This window comes from Lipotes vexillifer, unplaced genomic scaffold (genome assembly GCF_000442215.2).
Source record: "Lipotes vexillifer unplaced genomic scaffold, Lipotes_vexillifer_v1.1 scaffold815, whole genome shotgun sequence".
Classification (NCBI taxonomy): Eukaryota; Metazoa; Chordata; class Mammalia; order Artiodactyla; family Lipotidae; genus Lipotes; species Lipotes vexillifer.
Genome location: NW_006773723.1, coordinates 2,225,932 through 2,244,928, shown reverse-complemented (window position 1 = coordinate 2,244,928; position 18,997 = coordinate 2,225,932). Strand labels below are relative to the sequence as shown.

Genomic DNA, 18,997 nt, shown 5'->3' with positions numbered 1-18,997 from the left:
AAAATATTATTGAGGGGCTTCCCTGGTGGCGCAGTGGTTGAGAGTCTGCCTGCCGATGCAGGGGACACGGGTTCATGCCCCGGTCCGGGAGAATCCCGCATGCTGTGGAGCGGCTGGGCCCGTGAGCCATGGCCACTGGGCCTGCGTGTCCGGAGCCTGTGCTCCGCAACGGGAGAGGCCACAGTGGTGAGAGGCCAGCATACCGCAAAAAAATATATATATATATATATTATTGAATAGTTAACGCAGTGTCTATTTTTGTTCCCCAATAATACACAGACATGCTTAAGCTGGACAGAGTCTGTGCTGGGTGGGGTCGAGTCTGTCTGTGTAGAGTAGAACCAAGTTTCCTGAGGACCGGGGACTGTACTGCAGTGATCAACAACTAACATGTGAACTTAATCCTACTTTTCATTCAACTTCAATTCAACAAATACTTACCGAATGTCCATCTCTGTTCTAGGTATTGGTGAAACAATAGTGAGGGAAGTTCTTGCTTCAAAGAACAAATTCAGGGAAAGCACAGATAAATAAACCCAAAATATGTCAGGTGGTGATAACTGCTATTACAAAACTACACAGGGTAAGCAGGACAGAGTGTGAAAGGGGCAGAGTGTGAAGATGCTATTTTATATAGGGTGGTCAGAAAAACCCTCTCTAACAACAAGGCAACATCTGAGCATCTGAAGGAAGGAAGTGAACAAGGGGATCTGGATAGAGCCTTGGAGAACTCAGGGGACACCTCTGGGGACAGCTGGTAAGAGTGACACTATAGGCCTCCTCGACCTTTTCATAGAAGACGTGGAAATACCTCTACCATGAAAAACAAAAGGACACCTGAGATAACCCATTGCCTGTATTTGCTATGTATGAACTTCCATCAAACTTGGCAGAAGGCTATGCCCTTGAAGGAGAGAATGGTCCAAAGGTAAAAATAAGGAGAGGGAAGGAAGGAAAACTTCACACACTCCACTATCTTATGCTAAGTATACCAACCTCTTGTTTACCATCAATATGATGTTTCTAAAACTGGCTTATATGAATGTGGAAGAAATGCTGAAGACATTGCTGCAACATCTGAGGAAAGGCAAATGGCCAGACACACACTGCAATCTCTCTGCTCTGGGCTTCTATGCAGGGTGTGGAGGTATGCTTATTAAGGAAGGGAGAACAGAAGACAGAAGGGCTATTTCCAGCTCCTTGTCTGAGGCTCTGGGAGAAAACCACCATTGGGGGGGCCCCACCCCACCTAGTTAAGAAGGCAGGGTGGGGTGGTCCAAGGGTTTAGGTGAACTCCTCAGCTTTCCTCAACTCCCATGTGACATGGACCTGAGCTGAAAGTCACTTGTCACGGCACTCAGCTGGCAGGGGCCGGGTGACCCCCTGGTCAGAGACCACGGTAGACCACCTGAGTCAGGAGAAGGTGGAGGGCACGCAGAGCTTCAGTGGGGTCTACAGCCATCACGAGCCAAGGGGAAGCTGAGTCAGCAGTCAGTCACCACGACCCTTGCCAAGCCAACAAAGGGCAGATCACAAATCAGTTCATCAACTGCAGACGCCAGCAGTGGATGCCAACAAAATGCCCAGGACTGGCAGGTCAACCACAGCTGGATGTCTGCCAGACCAGTCACTCTACACCTGGAATGGCAAAGATCTAGACGATGACAAGAATGTCAAGCCTTCACCAGGCTACCATGAGGTTAGTCATCAACTGAACAAACATTGTGAAAGGGGACACCTCTCCTGCCACAAACCATGATGCCAAGTTGGAGAAGGAGTGTGTGTTCAAATAAGAGAAAGAGAGCACAATGAAGACAGCCTGGGCATTTTTACTTAAAAGAACTGCTTAGGGCTTCCCTGGTGGCGCAGTGGTTCAGAGTCCGCCTGCCGATGCAGGGGACCCGGGTTCATGCCCCGGTCCGGGAAGATCCCACATGCCGCGGAGCGGCTGGGCCCATGAGCCATGGCCGCTGAGCCTGTCCAGAGCCTGTGCTCCGCAACAGGAGAGGCCACAACAGTGAGAGGCCTGCGTACCGCAAAAAAAAAAAGAACTGCTTAAATTTTAGCTCAAACTGTTGAACAGAATTGGGTTAAATGAATTTCTTCACACTGCTCAGTGGGTGGGGCCTTACAAGGAAGGCCAGATCAGTTACAGACACGATAAATGACATTTTTTTCAGGGAGAGGAGGACAGCAGATCTCTGTATATACTAACAAGACTACTGGAACTAAATACAATACGTTTCATTACACTAATTAGAAAAGTGACTATTCTCCAAACAGCGGTCACTGATACACTGACTCAGCCAAATATTCATTGTGCTTATTCTTTATAAAGTCCTACAGTAGATACCATGGTGATAAAAAGTAAAATTAGAAATGGACTTTACCTTTATGGTGAAAAAATGAGATAGAATACTCATTTAAAAAATTAAATATTTTTTAAATGGAGACAGAAAATAACAAATGTCTTAAGAAAGATACTGTGGAAATTTCAAGACAGTGGTTCTTCACATGGGATCAATGACTTTTGAGTCCATTGACCCTGAGATGTGATGTGTCACAGAACCACGTGTATGCACATTTTCTGGTGAGATGGTCTATCAGACAGTTTCACAAGTTTCTCCAAAGGGAGAGGTAAACAGGCAAAACTCTGCACTAAAAAAGGAAATTGTATTCCATTATAGTACACAGAGAAGACTGTGGAGGATATATCATTTGAAAGATAAGTAAAATCTGCAAAGTCTGGGGAGGCCATTCTAGGTTAAGGAAGAACAGCAGAATTGGAAATATTCTCTACGTTCCATTTTGTTCCATATGCTTTACATTACATACTTACAGTAAACCTCTTCTTTTTCTCTCTGTGTTCATCAGAGCTGGGAATGCTTACACTTGGACAGCTTTCCTTGTAGTCCATGGTATAATCCCTTTGAGTTTACTGCCTCAAAAGGACACCAAAAAATGAGTCCGAAGAAATAGTCAGCAGAGGACAAACACAATTAGCTAATCCAAAACATAAAACCTCTTGAGGTAATGTTCAAATTCCATCATGCAACCTTAACCAACAGAAAAAAAAAAAAAAATTAGCAAAATGATTTTAAAATACCGTGATTTGCCATTCCTTGCTCACAGAACCCATTTTATGCTTATTCTGGCAGGAATTTACTTTTGATCATAAGTCTCAGCCCAGGTGAGAAACACAGTTTCTGTTATGTCCCTGTCAATAGCTAAGTCACAATCAAACATTTACGTCCCATCTACCTTCTTTTCTACTAAGGAACTCCAGGAGTTTATACACCATGGCTCATATGGACTAAGGGACTAAACTAGAGTCAACTAAAAGGACTCTAGTTTGATGGATTTAAGAGCAGGGTTTTTCAAAGGATGGTTTTCAAGCTTCTAGCATCAAGATGAACAGGTGAAGTTTGCTTCAGATTAGGAACCTGTATGGTAAGCTAATAATTTACCCCCCATTTTACAAATGAGGCAACTGTCACACAGACAGGTTAAATGATTTGAAGCCAAGCTGTCTGGCTCCAGGGTCCTGACTCTTACCCACTGTGCTAGGCTGCATTTTAACAACTATGGATAATTCTTATGCACTGGACCCCTGGTCAGAGATATTACAGTAGATCTTCATACAAAACAAATACAATTATGCTAATATTATCATCCCACCCATGGATAAAGGGCTCAAGATGTCACACTGATGTCACCTTTGCTACACACAGCAGCCCACAGTCTCCACTGACACCAAATAATACCTTTTAAAGGGTTAGTCCGCCAGGTTCCCTCGGTGATTAATTTCAGGAAGTCACTGTGACTGATCTAACAGTTGCAAATAAATTATATTCAAGTAATGATTTCAGGTATCTATCAGCAGACATCAAATAATCAGGTATAATGAAATTTAATTGATTACAAAGGTGGTTCCTTTGAAATGATTCAAAGCCTACTTTGTTGCACTTGCTGCTGGAAATGCAGTCAGGAAGGATTTATATGCAGTTAAATTAGTTGTTAGAAAACATGGTCCCCTCCTAAGCTTAGGGTGCAGCATTTGTTACAAGTTAGACTACCCTAAAACCCCACAAGAGCAGCTTTCCCCTCCCCCCAGCCCCGCTCCACTAGACCAGGGCACCATCTTGACAAAAGCCTTGTCCTCCAGGCACAGTGCTCTTCTGCTAAACAATCAGAGCAAGTGGAACCACAGCTCTTCAAAGGCAGGTGAGCCCTGTCCAAGAGCCCCAGGAGCCACACCAGCGCATTCTGCTCCATCTGCAGCAGACATGATGAGAAGGTGAAGGTTATGGTGCTACACTAGCCACACCTGTCCCTTGAGAATGTGGATCCAGGGGGTGGTAGGGCCTGCTGGTACTATATTTACGTATGCGCTTGAAAGCCTACTGTGCCTTACCGTGCGTGGTCCGGAGGAGCAGAACTAAAGGAGAACATCACGCCTCAGGCCTTCCCTATGGAACGGACATTAAGATATGACATTAAGTGGCATCAGGAACAGACGAGGGAGAAAGACCTGGGGGGGATGGATAAGTTGTCCACAAAAGGTGCCCAGGGGACATCTCAGCCTACGTGGACAGCAGGCGGTTAAGTGTGGAGCCCAGCACTCAAGGGGCACACTCAAATCTGGGCCAGAAATACCAGTCTGGCAAGAGTGCTAAATGCTCCCCATTTGCCCTTCCAGATCCAACACCAATCTTCTCCCCACGCCACGGCCCAGAAGGCGGGCCTCTGTGGACCTCACACTGAGGCAGCCTGCCTCCTGCCCTTGCCCTCTGGCTTCTGGTTGGGTTCATCCAACGCGAGGCACTAGCAGGAGATGGAAGGGTAGGAGGAGGTATTTAGTTCTCTTCCTCCCTTTCTAACAGGCAGCGATTTCTCCACCCAAGGCCACAGTCCCCACCAGGTGACCCCTCTCCCACAGCTACAGTTAAAGGCCTGGGAGTAGTACGGCTTCCAAACACTGTTAGAAGGGGTGCTTCACCACGCCCTGCTGCTGCTGCTTCTGTCACCTCTGCCCACAACAGCTTAGTAAACAGTCCCTTTGTTCGAGTCCCTTCAATTACTCAAGTGTGTCACGACTGATGCAGTAACTGCTACCAAGAATGACCCCAGGAAGCAGACCCTCAAAAATGGGATGCATGTTTGATGCATCCTGATAACCTTCCTATAGAGGGAGGGGAGGGGAAACTGATAATCTGGCACATAGTGATACCAAGATCACTCAAATTCCCTGTCACAGGATGAAGTATAGGTGGTGAGCAAGGTGCTGTAAGTCCAAGTAGATGATGAAAATGTTGATTTCAAAGGTTGTGACATGGGCTGCGGCTGCTTCTGATTGTCTCTGAGAATGTGCACCAAGCAAACAACAAATTGAAAGTTATGAATTCCCAAACAGATGAGTGGAAAATCTATGGCTGTTATAAAGGAGTCCTTTTTTTCTAATAGCTGCTAATCTGACAGGGCTAAGGATCAAGCCACAGTTTGATGATAAGGGCTGCAGAACCAATTAAACATGCAACCCTGCAAAGTCAAATGATCCTAAATCATGGATGCAGGCACTGGGGCAGATACAAATGAGGCTAAGAATGTTGAACTCCACATTCAGCTGAACATGTCTGCTGAAATCAGCAATTTACAGCCCTCTGAGAAGACCCAGCCTCCTAACCCACCTCCCATAAAACCCTTTCAAGTTGTTTCACAAGGGGACACCACTTCTCTTCACCACCTACTCCCACTAACCCCTCATGGCCTCCTAATGGGAATTAGATGCCAAAAGAGCCCCGAAAGAAGTTCAAAGCCTACTGAGAGGAGCCTAACATTCACAGGATGTTAGACCAAGGAGGACTGAGTGTAAGATTGCTGTGCCCCTACACACAGCCACAGATGTATCCCACCAAGCTTTCTCCAGACCTTACCTAAGAGGAACCAGCAGCCATTCACAAGGGTGACTGTCCACTGGGGAAAGAGAAATGCATAGTCTTTCCAAGGGTTACTGGACACTAGCTCTGAACTGATACTAATCCCAGGAGACCTAAAACGTGGTCCACCAGTCAGAGCACCCATCTCACTCCAGAGAGGAGGTGAGAGATAAAGTCAACCCTGGTATCTCATGGTGGGTCCAATGGGAGCACAGGCCCAGGTTATTTCCCTAGTCCTAGAATTTTAGTGGAAACAGATATACTTAGTAACTGGCCAAATCCCTGCATTGATTCCCTGTTCTGTCATAAAAGCCATTAGGGAAGACAGGGCCATGAAGAAACCCTTGGAACCGTCCCCCGTTTCCACACAAAGAAAGCAAACCAATAACTATACCCCATCCCTGGAGAAGCTCACAAACCAGTACCACTATCAAAAATTTGAAGGATGCAGGGGTGTTGGTTCCTATTACATCCCCGTTTGGCATGCCTGTTTACCTAGACCAAAGGCAAAAGACCTTAGAGCATGACTATGGATCACTACAAATTTAACCAGATGGTGATGCCAATCACGCCTGCAATTCCAGATGGGATACTTTTGCTGGAGAAAATAAGCATAACCCCTGACATCTGGTAAGCAGCTACTGACCTGGCAGAGGGTAAGGGGAACGTAAAATAAGTACTAGAAGAAAAAAGGAATGATTACCAACTTGAGCCAAAAGATTAGCTACAGACACAGAGACTACAGCAGCTTTGTTTTAGTTTTTTTCTGTTACATTTCACAAAGAACACTAGCAGTGCCTCCATGTGGGAGCACGAATGAACTGGCTGCAGTGACTAGAGGACCTTGCGCTTCCCGAGTTAGGAACAGGAGCCTTATGCCCAAAGGGTGAGTGAATGCTAACGGACAGAAAGGATATTCTCTATTTTTCTTTTCAGATCCATCTCCACCCTGCTCCACACCCCAGGGCACCAACCTCTAAAGTCTGCACCCCACAGGCTCCCTTGCCCTCTAGCTTCTGGTTGATTTCATCCAGAGAGGCACTGGCAGGACATGGGGTGGAAAGAAAGGAATCAGGAAACAGAATTTCTCACCCTGCTCCCTCCTGGGCAGGCTGCTGCTTGGCAGTTGCTGCATTCCTCTCTGTAAGGCCAAAGCTTCTGTCAGAAGATCCTTTCTCCTTTCTCCTATGACTACAAATTGTACAAATGTACAGTTCTCTACCTCGGGTCCTTGGACACGTTTAAATTATCTGAGCCTTAGTTTCCTAATCTAGGAAGTGAAGCTAGCAACACTTCATATGGTTGTTTTAAGGATTCGAGATGAGTGTAAAAAACCCAGCACTGCACAGGCAGTCAATAAACTGAATCAAATACATAACAACTTGTTTCAAATTTGTTTTTATTCCTTCATTCAACAAACACTTATTAAAGCTTTCACTATGCATTAAGCAACAGAAAGACAAAGATAAAATTCTACTTGCAAGGAACTTACCTAATGGGGTTGAATGATAAGCAATATAGAACTTTCAATAGTTGGCTAAGTATGATTTTAGATGTATGCATGGTACACTCTGAGAGCACATAAAAGGGACACAGATGCAGACTGTCATGTATCCTCAGTCTTGCTAAAAATAAAGCCAAGCAGGTATGGGAGAAGTTTGAAAGATATCACACTTGTTTGCCTCAATTTTCTCTGGAAAAAGGAGCTAAAGTCATAGGTTGTAAATGAATATATTGCTGTGAAGAAAAATGTAGAAAGATTAAATCACTTGCCCTAGCTAGTATCCAGCAAATAGGCGATAGAGCTAGGGTTCAAATCAAATCTGTTCAACTTCAAAATCTATATGTATTAGTTTGCTATACCACATTGTCTCTCCTTAAGAGAGATTTTCCTTTCCTTCAAACTAAATCAAACTGGCAACCTAACAATATTTAACATTCAGTGGCTAAGCAAGATTATAAACCAGACTGTGCTTTACTTGTATCAATCTGATTGCTCCTCACAACAGCCCCACTGAGAGGAAACCCAGCAGAAAATGAAGCATAAAAAGATGAAGTAGGGCTTCCCTGGTGGTGCAGTGGTTGAGAGTCCGCCTGCCGATGCAGGCGACACGGGTTCGTGCCCCGATCCGGGAAGATCCCACATGCCGCGGAGCGGCTGGGCCCGTGAGCCATGGCCGCTGGGCCTGTGCGTCTGGAGCCTGTGCTCCGCAACGGGAGAGGCCACGGCAGTGAGAGGCCCGCGTACCGCAAAAAAAAAAAAGATGAAGTAACCCACCCCAGGTAGTGGAGTCAGGATTTGAACCAGCAGTGGTCTGACTTTAGGACCTTTACCCATTATACCACACTGCCTCTCCAACATATATATGCTCTAAAGAGTCCTCTGGAAAGCAATGAAGAAGGTTCATCGATGTTATTTTTAAGTGGTCAGAAGCAAAATTTTGAAAAAGCAACCCTATTACTGTAAATTTAAGGTATATTTATTCTGTAAAACTGAAGCAATTAAAATTCTGCAAAATCATCCAGTGGCCAGGCAGCCCAATAAAACAGAATGAGAAGAGGACTGATATAAGAATCCCACACTAAGAAAGAATAGAACAAAAAGCTGTGTTCACATGAGAATAAAAGTTGGGACTTTTGGGCAGGTTAATAGGTATGCAGGGCTTTTCAAAGAGGAACCAGAAAAGAATCTGCCTTCACTCTGCTGGAGAGTCACAAGATAATCTTGTACACTGGTTCCCAGGAGCAGCTGGCTTGCCTAGGGGTAGATCACATGGCTCTAAGGAGACGTAGTTCAGATACTAACCCAGAAAGGAAGAACTAACCTTAACATCCAGCTAATGAAATAACTCAGACAAGCCCAACATAACAAAAAGAAGTGGGTCAGATGAGGATAGAACTTTCAGAAGCCAGCTGGATCTCAGGAGTGAGAGTGCTTGGCAAAGATAATGTAACAGCTAGTAAATATTATATTTATAGTGGTTCTCAACAGGGGAACATTTGGCAATGTCCAGAGACATTTTTGGTTGTCACAGCTTGGGTGGCTGCTAGTGGCTACATGTCAAGGATGATGCTAAGCATCCTACAATGCACAGGACAATCCCTACAACAGAAAATTACCTGGCTCAAAACATCAGTACTGCTGAGGCTGAGAAACTAACATTTACTGAGTACTAACACCAGGCACTGTTTTATGTGTTCACATGTAACACATCACTTACTCCTCACAGAAGTGTCATTATTCCCATTTTACAGATGAAGAAACCTAGGCTATCGGCTCCACATCCTCACAGAGCTTTGGGTGGCAGCACTGTGAAGTGAACACGGCTCTGACCCAAGAGCCCAGTGTGAACATGCTGCCTCTCAATTTCCTATGGTACTGCTGCACACACCCCCTTCTTCTAAATCACCTCTGGAGAAACAAGAGCTGAAGGGAAGGGAGCACCAAGTGTCCATTAGCAATTGGGTTATAGAAAGAGAGACACGCATAGGAAAAGCAGCTTTCAACTCGGCCACAAGGAGGGGTCAGTGCAGCACGGAGCGTCAGAAGTGCTGCTGAAGACATCACCCATCAACATCTAACCAACAGCTTAGTACAGAGCAGGCGGGGGTGGGGGGGTGGGGGGGTGTCCCATCACAAGGACGATCAAGGGCTAAATTTTGAAATAAAGACAATACAAAAAGGGATGCTACCACAGGATTTTTTAAAGCATTAATAGATTTATTTTTTTTAATTTGGGGCCTGTAAAAAGTAGAAATATGAAAAAAAAGATGAAATTTCATGATAGAAAACTTTCCAAATTCATGTTATATTAAAATTTTTTGATAAATATTGATTAAAATAGATGGATATTAGTTAAGGGTTTCTTTTTTTGTTTTTAAAGAATTTTCCCCTTCATCACCATGCCCATCTTCTTGTCCATTGTATGCAATTATTGTCCTGGATCTTGTCCATCTTTGTTTCAGACAGCCAAAAAACAAAATGTTCACAAGAAAGTCAAAAGATTCTTCTGCTTTTCCGTCTAAAATATAAGCAGAGACATTTTTAACTCCATTTCATTCACAATCATGAAGACTGTTTGGTACTGACTAGTGGACCCTACCCAAATTACAAGGTAGATACATTTATAATTATCAGTATCCACTCAACTAATATGGCAGAGAAGGGTCAGTGATTCACACCAAAGCACAAAGGGAAATTAAGAACAATCCTGTTCCAAAAGGAAGGCGCAGGCCTGGAAGAGCTACAGGTTTTCTTCAGCCAGGGGGACAGCACTGGATGCTGTGTGTTTGGAAACAAGGATCCAAAGGGGGGAGCCGACAGAGACAGTCGAGGAAGAGACAAAAGAAAATCTGTGCACAGACTTTGGGCATGGCATGGGGACTGGTATGAGAAATGGGAGATGGGGACTGACCCAGAGAATAAGAAAAAGAATTGGGGGTGGGATGAGGGCAGGGATTATTCCCTAGGAGGGTACAGGTCAAGCAGATAGGTTTCATTTTAAACTATATTAAAAGCACCTTCCCAGGACACTCTTACCCCAAGCTAACTGGTTACTTTATTCAAAGTTTACTGTAACAGTATATAATCTGTATCTGTTTATTTCCCCCTCACAGAATACCAGCTCCAAATATATCTGAAATGTTTCAAGAGAAACAAAGCACATATTTGTCACATCGGTAAATTAAGTTCATTGCAGAAGAGGTGAAAATTCTAACAGGATCTGCCAATGGAAGATACATAGTAACCTTCCCACACATATCACATGATGAATCAGTTACAACTTTTCCTGTTTTCCTTCCTTACTCCTATATCCTTTCTCTAATTCCCACCCCACCCCCTCTTTGATTTCTCTCTCATTCTGTAATCACAAAGCAGTCCTAGTTTTTCATAGGTTTATTATATCTCTAACTTGAGACATCTTTTATTTATCCTAATTCTCGATAAAGAAAAGTGATATAAGAATCAGAAATAAAATCTGTGCAAAATATCCAATGGGGAGACACAATACAGAATAGGCTGCACCCAACAATTTGATAGGACTGTTCCAGAATCTGGACAAAAGTTATGTGAGTCTGTTGGTTTTCTGAAACTGGCTGCATTTTATTAAAGACATCTGAGGAAGGGACTGAGTGAGGAGGTGGAAGTAACTGCTGACAGTCCTTTGTTCTCCAATACTAAAATCAAAACTGCCAGGAGAAACAGGAAGGCCTTAAATTTACCTCAACTAACATGCCCCTCTGCTCGTTCCAGAACAACAGGGCAAGGGTGTAACTGCAGCAGCAATGCTCTGCTCTACTCTCCTTGGCCTCCCAAAGCCACCATCTTGGGTTCCCCATCACCAGAACGCCTGCCCTACTTCCAGCTTCCCAAGCTTTCCCACACTACCACACAGAACACTTCCAAGGATGACTCCCTGGGGGACTGTGATCACTGGCACAGAGATGGGGGGACGGTTGACTACATGAGGCAAAAGAAAAGTGAAGGGGGGATTCACATGGAACCACCCGTGGCAAAATACTGCAGGCCACAGGAAGCCTAAGGTAAAGCTGCTTCTGACTGGGAGGTTGGGAGAATTTAGATTGAGGAGGTATCAAAAAATCCAAAGAACAAAAACCTAACTAAAAAAAAAAACCCCACAAAAAAAACAATCACCATCACATCTCACAGAGTCTCTTGGGAGCACCTCCAACCTGGGATCTCTGCTCTGTTCTAACCCCCTTCCAATCCATTCTTCCCACAGCAGACAGAGTGATTTTTTTAAATCACTGTAAATCTGATAATTTCACACCTTTGCTTAAGCTCTTTCCAGAATCACCAATTTCTCCCCCTTTACTAGATCAATTCATTACTATACATACTAATATGCTAAAATATCTTAATAAAATTCTCCCTAAAAATACAGATTGATTTATTTAACAGATACCTACACAGTGCTTACCATGTACTACAGATATGTAATTACTCTATGCCCCAACTTTCATTATTTACATGAATGATCCTATCTGATAACACCCTTAACTAAGGCGTTTTATAAACAAGGAAAACTCAGGGTAAACACAGGTGTGTAACAGGGTGATATGGATACTTTACTTCAAAGCAAATATTTGCTTTCAAGATTCTGCTTCTGACAATAAAACTTCACTGGTTAGCACATTAGAAGAAATTTCCCAAAGGACAAAATTTACAACCAATTAACAAATTCAAATTATCATACACTTTAAATATAAGCTGTAGTATGTTAGCTTTAAATCCTGACCTTACGTTAGCTGTTGTCAGTAAAGATAATATGCAGAATTTTACCTTAAAGTTTTAACATTTCAAAAATTAGGACTTAACCCAATCAAATATGGGCGGAAGATCTAAATAGACATCTCTCCAAAGAAGACATACAAATGGCCAAAAAGCACATGAAAGGATGTTCAACATCACTAATTATTAGAGAAATGCAAATCAAAGCTACAATGAGGTATCACATTACACCGGTCAGAATGGCCATCATCAAAAAATCTACAAACAATAAATGCTGGTGAGGGTGTGGAGAAATGGGAACCCTCCTCTTACACCGTTGGTGGGAATGTAAATTGGTACAACCATTATGGAGAACAGTATGGAAGTTCCTTAAAAAACTAAATGCAGAACTATCATATGATCCAGCAGTCCCACTCCTGGATATATATCTGGAGAAAACCGTAATTAGAAAAGATACATGCACCCCAATATTCACTGCAGCACTATTTACAATAGCCAAGACATGGAAGCAACCTAAATGTCCATCAACAGAGGAGTGGATAAAGAAGATGTGGTACATTTATACAATGGAATATCACTCAGCCATAAAAAAAGAATGAAATAATGCCATTTGTAGCAACATGGATGGACCTACAGATTGTTATACTGAGTGAAGTAAGTCAGACACAGACAAATATATGACATTGCTTACATGTGGAATCTAAAAATCGTACAAATGAACTTATATATAAAACAGAAATAGAGTCACAGATGTATAAAACAAGCCTATGGCTACCAGCAGTGAAAGAGGGGGAGATAAATTGAGAGACTGAGATTGATACATACACAGTACTATATATAAAATAGATAACTAATAAGTACCTATAGGGAACTCTACTCATTACTCTGTAATGACCTATATGGGAAAATAATCTATAAGGGTGGATATATGTATATGTAAAACTGATTCACTTTGCTGTACACCTGAAACTAACACAACATTGTACATTAACTATACTCCAATAAAAATTATTTTTAAAAACCCACAAAAATTAGGACTTATATACATATATTTTTTCCCTACCAACTCCTTCCTGTCAACAGAAACTGCAGATTCATTCCAGGAATGGTAAAATAAATTTAGATGATACTTGTAAGAAAATAAATTAGGCTAATGGGTGCCCTAGAATGGGAAAACCCCAGTTGAGGTTTGGGAGGCAAGAGAAAAGAAAAGAGAGAATTAAATTGCAGAAGTGTCTACACAAGTTCCTGAAACAAGTTTTAATCTATTAGAAAAAAATCACAAGTAAAATAAAAGCATTCATTCAACTGGAATATGTGCAAGCGTATGTTTATAATGAAATGAAGCAAAATATATTAAACCAAAGGCTGATAAAAGACTTAATAAAACTGAAAGCTTCAACAAGAGACAAATTCAAGCATCTTATATCACCTTTCTCTGAAGAGTTAAAAGCTTCTGGCATATATCTTCTCCATATATCCAGAAAATAAATGACGAAATACAAATATTTTATTAAACAATAAAGAGAAAGAAGGTAAACTATTCTCCACAGATCAGAAAAAGGAAGAGAATGTTCAGTCTTACCAGCTCAGAAAACAAAGGGAGACAGTATTATTCATGCCTAGAGATGCAAAAACAAAATAAAGCTTAGGAATAATTCCTCACAAGAAAATCCAAAGCTGCAGATGGCTCCATGAAGTCTGTCTTGTCCTAATGGTTTTCTGAGTGAGTTTATGTATTTTTTAAAATTAATTAATTAATTTTTTGGCTGCATTGGGTCTTTGTTGCTGCGCCCGGGCTTTCTCTAGTTGCAGTGAGCTGGAGCTACTCCTTGTTGCGGTGCGCAGGCTTCTCATTGCAGTGGCTGCTCTTGTTGCGGAGCACGGGCTCTAGGCGCGCAGGCTTCAGCAGTTGTGGTTTGCAGGCTCCAGAGCACAGGCTCAGTAGTTGTGGCCCACAGGCTTAGCTGCTCCGCGGCATGCAGGATCTTCCCGGACCAGGGCTTGAACCCGTGTCCCCTGCATTGGCAGGCGGATTCTTAACCACTGTGCCACCAGGGAAGCCCTGTGTATATTTTTTAAACTTGTGCCTGTCCACCTTCGTGGATGTTGGGTTTCTTGCTCTCCCTATACTTACTCCCTTCTAAAATCCAGACCTCAGTAACTTCATTGGAATCTTTTTAAGACTGAATTTCACCTGCCTTCTTCCTGAACTGTCCATATTGTAGAAATGATGGTTGAGGCTCAATATTTAATGACTTGAAGACCCAGTAAGGAGAACTTTAAGTTCACTTTTATTTAAAAAACAGATAAGTGGGTGCATATCTTATTTTTCCTCAAAAAAGTAACTGGAATTTGTGTGTGCATGCTTTCTGTCCTCCAGGAGCTTATATGTAGCAAAAAAGAAAAGACAAATGCCCAAAGAATTACAATTCAAGGTAGAGTGTGATAAATTCTTAAAAAGGCAGGAAAAGTCACTAGAATTCAGAGGAAGGCAATACCACATCCAACTGAACCTATCTAGGTATCTGGGGTAGTGGTAACATGTAAGGGAGGTTTTGAAGCCTGGACACTCAAAAACAGAAAGAGCAGCATAAGTTCTCAGTACAAACAGGTTAACAGTCATTAGTCCAATTTGTCTGAATTCCTGCCTACTTGGGGGAAAAGACAGACTCATTAATAAAACGAGAAAGAGAAACTGTCATGAAGCAACCTTGGGATTTTACAGGGTATTACCATTAAAGCCTTATTTTACTTTCACATTTACAAGCATAAGTTGGAAATCACTTTTCTTATATACAGGAGATAGAGACTGGAAAAGTGGATTTGAGATCATGTTGCAGAGAACTCTGAATGCCAGATTTATCGCTCTGGATTTCATTCTGCAGATAAGAATGTGAAGGCAAACGAAAAGGGAGCTGGTAGAGCTGTAGGTGTAGAGGAGGAAATGAAATGGAGGAGCGCCTGAAGAAATGGGAACTTGGTACCTACTGGAATGGCAGGTTTGCAAAAAACTGGAGAAGTCAAGTAGCTATTTGCACATGGAGTGCCAGGTAGAAGGAGGAATTAACGTTGCCTCAAGGTTTTATTCCTGGGTAACAGGAGAAATAACCAGAAATGGGGAGAGGGTGGAGCAGGGCAAAATGAATTGTGAATTGGCTTAGGTACTTACTAGCCCTAGTTGGAAATGTCTGCATGTGACACGCTCTGGTGCCAGGCATTGTTTCCAGGCACTTAGGGTACAGCAGTGAACACAACAGGCAAGCACCCTGCCCCTGTGGAACTTACCATCTAGTGGCAGACAAGAGATAATAGACAAATAGATAAATAGACAAATACATATTATAGGAAGAGTAGGGTTGTATGGCATTTTAAATAGGAGGGTCTGACTGAGATAGTAACATCTGAACAAACACCTACAGGTGAGGGAGTGGCCTCTCCAAGGGGCCAGGGAAGAGTCAGCAACTAACAGACCAATATCTCCAAATGATTTCACTCCATGATGCTTTTGAAGTTAGCAGCAACTGCAACATATCTCTTACAGGAAGGGACCCAGTCCTATTTCCTTGGGCTAGCATTCCATGCCTATCTTACCCAATCAAGAAAACTTCACTAATAACACAATGATAACAAACTGCCTAGAAGGTCAATTTGTTTATACTGGCTGTTCACATTCCCTACATGACAGAAAAGGACTGCATAAAACAACAAAACCAAAGCACTGTTAGAACATGTTTGTACAAAGCTTAAGAAGACAATCCTCTTGTTCTCAAAGCAATCATTGATGTAGCAACTTTCAGACTTGTGATTTAAACCAAAGGTGCTGAAGAATGATTATGAATCATGCAGTTAAGCTACCAAGCAGGATGTTGCTGAGAGAAAAATTATTCACAGCACCATAAAACTGTCAAAAATAAAAATAGTACTATTATCAACACAAGAAGTAATATCATCCTTTGCTTTTATAATTTGTTGCTCAGCAGAGCTGAATTCTGGTCTAACCCCTGTCATTTACTGGTTTGGGGTTTTGGGGCCTCATCCTTATTTATAAAGGGCAGCCCATCTGATTTTTCAGATTCCTTTCAATTCTGAGTTTCCATGTGACAGGTTACGATTCTTATGATGTTTATTTAGTTTATGTATTTGGGTACTCTGGTTTACCTCATTTTGCAATAATATTACAAATAAGCACCCACCCAAAATAGTACAACTTATAAGTTCTGTATAAAGTGATATGAACTTCTTTTTAAGCACCAGAGCTTGGTGCTTAAAATGAGGCTACACTCACTGGAAAAGTGCTGCCTTTCTTCATGCCTCTTTCAGAAAAACCTTCAAGATGGAGGTTTCCGTATCATTTGAGAGTGGCTTTGATTTGGAGCAAGGTAGATGGATCACATCTCTAGTACAACAGAAAAGTAATGAGACCTTTTCCAGTGGGACTCAGTCTTTGAAAACTGTTCCAAATGAATCCCCAAGCAACAGCTCTGCAGAAGGTTTTTCTTTCTGCAGCTTTGAAGATTAATGCCCATCTGACTGCATAATAAAGAAAATAGCCAAAGTTATTGTGGACTATGAGGCAGACACTAAGTAGTAACTCATTAAATCCTCATAAAAATCCTATAAGGCTGCATCTCTTCTTATTCTCATTTTTCATATGCAGAAGCAAAGTCATAGAAAAGTTAAGCAAATTGCCCAAGTTTTCACAATTAATAAGTAGATTCAAAGCCTGCTCGCTTAATCTCCACAATCCACTGCCTGTGTAAACCCTGGTGTCCTTGTTTAAATAACAATCCCATTACCAGTCGCACTCTTCCTGCAATCTGAATAATAACACGAAGTCAAAATAAAACCGCATCGTAAGTTCACTACCGAGTTTCTCCTCCAGTCCTGAACCACAAATCAGAAATGTATTTTAAAGAATACAAAGTCTCTGTAGTACCTGAGGTCTCTCGAGATTTGTGTGGTGCGTGGAGAGGGGGGGGGTGCTTCCCGGAACTAATGAGGTGAACAAGTGTTGCAAAACTAGAGCCCGACCCAGTCTCCCTCACTCGGGGTACTCACGCCACGCGGCCGCCAGCCAGCGCCCTGCGCTCCTACTCCGCGCGGAAGTGGCACCGGGGCCCGTCCAGCCAAACCACACCTGCCTCAGGCGCGCGCCCGCGGGGTGCCTCCACCTGGCCCACGCGGCGCAGGGCCCCCTGCCCATACTTACCTTCGGGGACCCACGCCCTGCGTGTGGCGAGCGGGAGGCGCCGCCACAGCTGCGCCACACAGCTCCGGGGTCCACGCCGCGCTCCCTGCCCGGGCCAGACCTCCGGGCCCCCCCACCCGCGGCAGGGCCCGCCCCCACCAATCAACGGCGCCGTCTGGGCCGCTGGCCCCGCCCAAAGCGTGGAGGCAGGGCTTTTGCTCACTCAGCTCCGCCCCCGGCTCGCTCCGGGGTCTGTGCTTCCGAGAGGAGCTGTAGGCAAGGGTGCCGCCGGGAACGGCCTGGGGGTGTGTGACCCCGAGGGAGGAAGGGCTGGATGCAAGCAGAGGGAAGGGATAAAAGGAGAGAGACAGCCGTTGGGGTAAGAGGAAGAAAGGCTTGGGAAGGGGAAGAGAAGCCACTCTCCCCGGGTTCCAGCTAAGGTGTAGGACTGGGTGAGACATCTTAAAATAACGGCGTTCACTTAGGGCACTGACTAATCCACTGTCTTCGGGCAGGGCAGGAGTCACACACGGATTCTGGGTTCCATGCGTGAGAAGTCACAGGGAATGGGGTTTAGAGGGGCAACGAAAGGAAGTAATTCCTTTACTGATCTCCACCACACAGCCTCTTTGTTTTAAAAATTGTGGAAAGGACTCCCAGTAAGAATCCTCACTCCAGACTTAAATAAACGTTAATCATTCCCTCTCCCTTCAAACAGCTCCCCTCAGACAACTTTTCAAGAGAGCAGACCTGAGTTTGTCATTAATGCCCATAGTGTTAGTGTACGACTGCAAGGTTTGCGACGGCGTGTATGGATAGAGAAAAAAATCAGACTACTGGAAAGGAATCATCTTAACTATTAATTTATTTGATTTGGGAAGGTGAAAAACGATTTGAGGAATCAAGTCAATAACTAATTGAATTATGGTGGGGAAAACACAAGACTCACTTTGCCAGCAAGCAGGATTGATACACAGTAACCTTTGCTAGAAGAATTTCAGAAAATAATGCCAAGAGGCCAGCCTAGCTGTGTGGCCTGAAGGAAAGTCACAATAAGGAAGTCCTCGATTTCCTTATCTGTAAAATGAAGAGATTACGCCAGGTGCCCTCATGATCTCTAAATGCCCTTCCTCACTCCACGTCATCCTGCCAGGTTCAACAATTAAAGGAGGAGGACCACAGGGAAAGCGCTGTCCAGTCGGGAGCCACACAGAGAAATCGGGAATTTTTAGAAAAAGCCTCAGGGATCTCTGGTATCATTTTATTCAAGCTCTCCTCTCTGACTTTTCTATTTGTAATAATAATAACACTCTACTCCTAGCTCAAAACTTCAGGCTCTTCTTCCCACTCAATCCTCACATTTAGTCACTAGGTCTTTGGTTTTCTCCATTACAGGGTCTCTTCAATGACCCTTCTCATTTTCACTGTCATGTCTGTGCAAAGTACAAATTCAAAGAACTCAGAATCTTGCATCTGACCCCTACCTACTTTTTCTACCTAATCTCCAACCACTCTCTGTGTACACATTTGTCTGACAGACTGTCTCCTCACTGTACAGTATCCACAATGTACAGCCAACACTCCTGCCGCTGCCGCTGCAAACTTACAGCCACTGCT

The 18,997-nt window shown here is 43.3% G+C and overlaps 1 protein-coding gene across 2 annotated transcripts in view; it reads right to left on the bottom strand.

Annotated features, from left to right (window-relative positions):
• SGK3 (serum/glucocorticoid regulated kinase family member 3) overlaps positions 1–17,490 on the bottom strand; it is a 65,505-nt gene extending 48,015 nt beyond the window's left edge. Inside the window, exons 1-2 of one of the 2 annotated variants that reach the window (XM_007448485.1) lie at positions 17,402–17,490; positions 2,840–3,056 (exon numbers count right to left, since the gene is read on the bottom strand). In XM_007448485.1, the coding sequence (XP_007448547.1) occupies positions 2,840–2,917 (78 nt within the window). In that variant the 5' untranslated portion in view covers positions 2,918–3,056; positions 17,402–17,490. The remainder of the gene's footprint in view (positions 1–2,839; positions 3,057–17,401) is intronic. The other variant, XM_007448484.1, reaches the window with a different exon arrangement.
• Positions 17,491–18,997: the final 1,507 nt, after the last annotated feature.